Below are 6000 nucleotides of genomic sequence, written 5' to 3'. Positions count from 1 at the left end.
TCTACCACGCAGACAGCTGCTCCTCGCCTGTCCCGGACCGGCCCGGTGTGGACCGACGTCTCCTGCTACCCAGCCAGGTGGAGCTGCCTGGCCCCCTGCTCCCGACCCCCTGTCCCCGTCCCGACTGGCCTCCCTGCTCCCCTCCTTGCCCCCCTGCCAAACTGCTGGTCAGCAGGGTAGCGTTGCCGGGGGGGGGGGGCTTCCTGTCCATTCATCACCAGCCGTCATCTTTGATGCCGTCATGCGAGTTTAGATCCCAGCCCCAGCCCCGATAGTGCTTTCACCCTTGTGTGTGTGTGGGATCGTGCTGGGCGTAGCTGTAGCCACTCGATGGTGCCCCCCCCCCCTCCGCATAGACCAGATCTAGAGCCCAGAGAGGCATTTGTCCTGGAAACGAGGTCACCTTGTTAGGCGGCAGGTTTAGCTCCTTACTCGACCCTGCTCCATATGTCTGCTGCCACAGCGACAGCTTAATGCCCGTCCGCGATACGCTCCCATAACATCGTAGCAGTGGTGCAATAGTGCGTCATAGATTTTCACCTCTGTTCCTTCACCCAGACCTAGTTTGCTAGTTTGGATGACTCTGAGCCGTCGGCCGGGCTGGTTCCTGTCCAGAATCAGAATCAGAGGTTCTGTACGCTGGCGTCTCGGGCGGAGGCCGTCTCTGCGGTCCAGTCACTCCCCCCGCCTCAGTCAGTCAGTCAGTCGGGTCAGGTCAGGGCTGGAGGGGCCGGGAACCCTCTGCTCAGCTGTCAGATCAATGATCCCGCTGACCTGATGGCGTCCGCTCATCTGTGAAATGTACGCTGCCGCGCTAGGACTTAAGGCCCTGGTTATACTTTCCGCGGCTGTCCGACTTCAAATTGCGTCACCAAGAGGGTGTATGCGTGGGTTCCGCGCGGTCATCCGGCTGCCTCCCATTTTATGTGACCGCCGCATACGAGTCCGCGCACGCCCTCTAACGCTATGAGCACCAGCTGCCGCGTCCTCCGAGCGGACTACAGAAGCAGCGTAAACAGAACCCCTACGCGTCCGCAGCTGTCCGCGTCCGTGTTACTCAGCCCATCGTCAGTCTCGACTCAGCTGTGACTTAGACTTTGTGACGGCATAGGATGATACATGTCTAGAGCTAATTGCATCCTCTCTAAATATTTATAATATCCATGACAGGATAGAGAAGTAGTTTATTGCAAAAACTGCAGATGACCTGGCTTTACACAGGAGCCCCAGACGCACCTGTCAGTCAGCTGGATGCATGTTGTGATTGGTGTACGCCCGGCGTTAACCCTCCTCCTCCTCCCCCCTCCTGTCTCCCCCTGCAGACGAGCGCGAGGCGGTACAGAAGAAAACCTTCACCAAGTGGGTGAACTCCCACCTGGGCCGCGTCACCTGCCGCATCGGCGACCTGTACACCGACCTGCGCGATGGCCGCATGCTCATCCGCCTGCTGGAGGTGCTGTCTGGGGAGCAGCTGGTCAGTCACACTTACCGGTCCTCGGTTCCTCACCCCCTCCCCACCCCGCCACCCTGGTCACCCCTGACCCTGCCTGGCCCGTCCGTGGCTCACCGGTCATCTTGACGCTGCTCTTCAACATGGAACTCGTCTCTCATTTCTGTTTCCTCATGAACTCCCTTTCTTTGACGCTGGACTAAAACTCTCCCTATTTAAGTCTCTCTCTTCCTACTGTTTCATTTCACCTGTGTCCTGCTCTCTCACCCTGACACCCCCTGTCCTCTCTCCCGTCCACACCAGCCGAAGCCCACCAAGGGCCGCATGCGCATCCACTGCCTGGAGAACGTGGACAAGGCCCTGCAGTTCCTCAAAGAGCAGAAGGTTCACCTGGAGAACATGGGCTCCCACGACATCGTGGACGGGAACCACCGGCTCACCCTGGGCCTCATCTGGACCATCATCCTCCGCTTCCAGGTGAGGACGTCTCGCCAACGCGCCAGCGTCCTGCCGTGCTCTCTCCCTCTCTCTCCTTCTCTCTCTTTCTCTCTCTCCTCTCTCTCCCCCTCTGTCTCTTTCTCTCTCTGTCTCCCTCCCTCTCTCTCCTCTCTCTCTCCCCCTATCTTTCCTCTCTCTCTCCCCCTCTCTCTCGTCTCTCTCCCCCTCCCTCTCTCCCTCTTTCTCCCTCCTCTCGCTCCCTCTCTCTCTCTCTCTCTTTCTCTCTGGAACCTCTGCAGGTCCTAAGCCCCAGGCTGCCCCTGGGAATGGAAGCGGTTAAAAGCTAGGCTGTGGCTTTCAGGGTTGATTCTGCTCTCAGAAAATACTAATTACTACTCTGATGAGATTCTTGTACTTTGTATTTTTCTCCTAATTACTATTATGACCTGTCAGCTGTTCATCTGCCTCCACTGACGATGAATCCAAGTGAATCTCTGTGTAGAGTATTAGGTTGTGTTTGTGATTTATAATCAAGCCTTGTAAAGAGCTGTGAAGCAGATGAAATGGGCCCAGCCCGGTCTGGGCGGTGTGCTAAGTACGCTGTGCTAAGTACGCTGTGCTAAGTACGCTGGCTGTGTTACTGAGCCGAGCCTCTCGTCTTCCTGCCAACAGATCCAGGACATCAGCGTGGAGACGGGAGACAACAAGGAGAAGAAGTCTGCCAAAGACGCCCTGCTGCTCTGGTGCCAGATGAAGACTGCTGGGTGAGGGGGGGGGGGGGTGATGTGCTTCGTACTACTCTATACTCGAATCAAATCAAACTTTATTTATCTAGCACATTTCATACACAAAGGCAACACAATATTCCAGAGGGAAGCAAAAAAAACAGTTGACCCATTTGAGCCATTATAGGAGAACTGTAAAAAATTGAGACGATCAAGCAAGCTCCTGGAAAATGTTTAATTGTATTAGCTATAGGAACACTGCAATTGTATTTACAATACTGTAAATGTGTGATGCAGATATTAGTTCAGATGTTTCTTGTGTTGCTTGTTATCGTAACAGAACACGGCTGTGTGGAGTTGATGATTGATTAGTGTGGACCTTCTCTCTGCAGCTACCCCAATGTCAACGTCCACAACTTCACCACCAGCTGGAGAGACGGCCTGGCGTTCAACGCCATCGTCCACAAACACAGGTCAACAGCCTTCTCTGGTGCTAACACGTCATGGCACACCGACATACAAAATGAACTGATATTTCATATTTGGGCCCTGTGTCCCTATGTACTGCACCAGCCACTCCACTCTCTATGAAGGGCTATATTTAGATGTATGTGTCCCGTCGACTTGGAAGGTGTCTAGTACCTTGGCCTGTTGTGCGTTCATTCCCCCGGCCTAATGAGGAACACCTGTCATGACACCAGGCTTCTCTGGGGTGTCTGTAGCCCCATTTCATATAGAGGCTTTGCTTCCTTTCCTTTTGAGGATTTAACCAGGTTTAGACCCATTGAGATCAAAATCTCTTTTTCAAGAGCAACCTGGCCAACAGTTTCATAGATCAGCTCAAAAGTGCCAAACAGTAAAAGGGCAGGGAAGTCATATAATCCTATTTCAATAAATGAATAAAATATTAAGGCTTTGTAGCGATATTAGTGCCTGTGCTCAGGTTTAATGTGTAGCCAGAGAGTCAGATTGAATGTAGCCAGTCGTTAACGTTCATGTGCACAAGGAAGGTTATGGACATCAAGAGAACAGGTTGTTCAGTAAAAAGGTCAAATGAGAATGAATAGAAAATAACAAGGCATTAAGGAAGAGATGAGACTTAGTCATAGGCTATGATAAACACCTCTCTTGTTGTGTTTTGGTTCAGTTAGCAACATTTATTTTCATAATTATAAGGTAGGTCGAGGGAGCACGCACACACATTTGTCCTCCTTCCCAATCACAGTCAACGAATATCCAAACTGTTAGAGTTGGCACCTGTCCCACACGGGCCGGCAGATTTACATTCTTGTAGATAATCTTAGAGATTAATTTCCCAGTCTGATTTTCTAACTGCAGCCTATCACAGTCAGCACATAGAATAAAATATGTGAAATTTAATAATCCATCCGAGGTTTAAACTTCATCATCTCTCACGCCTTTTTTGTCATAAACTCAGACTATGCATTCAAATTGGAGCATTTTACTTTGTTGGATACTATTTTCAAACTTACTTCAATTTAGAAGATTGATTGATTGATTGATTGATTGATTGATTGATTGATTGATTGATTGATTGATTGATTGGATGATTGATTGATTGACTAACTGACTGACTGATTGATTGGTTGGTTGGTTGATTGATTGATTTTATGGATATTCCAAGGGATAACAGTAAAAGTGAGAACACTTATTTCCAACATGGTCCCGATGTCATAAAAACAGGACAGTAGCACATAACATCCAAATTAACATTAAATTAACATTGCAAATTAAAATATGGCTGTCCATATGAAGGTTGCACATGCATGCATATCATTTTGTCACTGGAGCACCTTTGATTTACGCTGTTCAATTTCTCACTCTTTCTCACTCTCTCACCCACGTTGGTCAGTTATTTACAGTGGCATGTAGCCATTGTAAATAATTTGTGTAGCCTTGGGTCACAATAATTAATGCTTAACTAGATTTGCTTGTCTTCCAGCGGTGGTCTTCCAACATGTCTGCACACACTTTGTAACATCACCTGATTCATGAGCCTATAGGAATCTCCTGCTCTGTCCCTCATTTCAAACCCTCTGTAGTTTGGCTGAATGTCTGAAACTAAAATTGATTTAGTTGACCTGGATAACAGAAATAACACCCAGTCATTTTGCATTCAAGGCCACGCTTGGTCGCCCATTAGCACCCCCTACTGGTACTATACCCACAGCTCGCCCTGCAGGGCAGAGCAGACTGGTGTTGTGACAGCTCTATCTGTTGGTAGCCAGTGGGTTTCCCTCGTCAGTCAGATGCTGGCATGTTTGATTTAAATGGAAGCCTGCGGTCCTGTTCCTGCTCACTGCTGTTCCAGAGCACCTGTGTAGCTGTAAACGGGGAGAGACTGAGCTACAGGGCAGTCATGTCAATTATGCCACTGTCATTTACAGTACATCACCGTATCCCTTTCGATGTGGAACAGAGAGATACAGCAATAGATCAGGATTACCTTGAGTTAAAGGATAACATGGCTGAACATGAATTTGTCCCATGTGTAAAGGTGGTCTACTTGTCAACCTTATATCAGTTATTTGAGATTTGTTGTCATTGAAAGCAACCGCTGTCCCCTCTCCCGCCCTTCAGATCAGACCTGATTGAGTTTGACACCCTGAAGCGGTCCAACGCCCACTACAACCTTCAGAACGCCTTCAATGTGGCAGAAAAGGAGCTGGGCCTGACAAAGCTGCTGGACCCGGAAGGTGAGTGTGTTACTAACACCCTGCGTTAGGCTTAGGAAATATTCACTGGGATGCAGGACATATTCATTGACATGCAGTTAAAGGAGTAGTTTGGTATTTAGCATCATACACCCTGTTAAGGTTATTTATAATCATATAACGGTCATATACAACTTTGTACTCTTGAGACACTAGTGCTCATTGCATTGTACACAATGGATCTTTATGGGCATATGCAGTTAAAAAACATGTAATATCTCATATTTAAACTAATAATATCTTCTATTTTATAAAACATAACCCTATTTAATTTAATAATATTTAAACAAACAAATAAATGACCATAAAGTCGCCATAAACGGAGGTAAATTAAGTCTGGTGGTGGTGAAGTTTAGGGCTTTTTGATACAGTATCTATGTTACAAATTTGGTACAAATTGCGTGGTAATTGTTCTGCATGCTAATGGGTATGTCTGGTAACGAGACAATGTAAAGGGTCTGCACGCTGTTGGGTTTGGAGCGCTATTGGGCAGATCGGGTCTGCAGACAGAGACCCATTACCACAATTAATTACAGCTTAAGTGAGAATAGGGGCTGGTGGTACAGAGCGTGTGTGTGTGTGTGTGTGTGTGTGTGTGTGTGTGTGTGTGTCATAACGTGTGCACATGCTCAAGTGTGTTGGTAAACAGATG

The 6000-nt window shown here is 48.3% G+C and overlaps 1 protein-coding gene across 2 annotated transcripts in view; it reads left to right on the top strand.

Annotated features, from left to right (window-relative positions):
• sptbn2 (spectrin, beta, non-erythrocytic 2) overlaps positions 1 to 6000 on the top strand; it is a 46887-nt gene that overhangs the window by 16116 nt on the left and 24771 nt on the right. For both annotated transcript variants that reach the window (XM_084449728.1, XM_084449727.1), the window contains exons 2-6: positions 1323 to 1474; positions 1754 to 1927; positions 2561 to 2652; positions 3006 to 3086; positions 5215 to 5330. In XM_084449728.1, coding sequence (XP_084305854.1) covers positions 1323 to 1474; positions 1754 to 1927; positions 2561 to 2652; positions 3006 to 3086; positions 5215 to 5330 — 615 coding nt within the window. The remainder of the gene's footprint in view (positions 1 to 1322; positions 1475 to 1753; positions 1928 to 2560; positions 2653 to 3005; positions 3087 to 5214; positions 5331 to 6000) is intronic.

The sequence above is a fragment of the Borostomias antarcticus genome (assembly GCF_949987555.1).
Source record: "Borostomias antarcticus genome assembly, chromosome: 15".
In the NCBI taxonomy this organism is placed as follows: domain Eukaryota; kingdom Metazoa; phylum Chordata; class Actinopteri; order Stomiiformes; family Stomiidae; genus Borostomias; species Borostomias antarcticus.
This window is presented reverse-complemented; position numbering and strand designations above follow the sequence as displayed.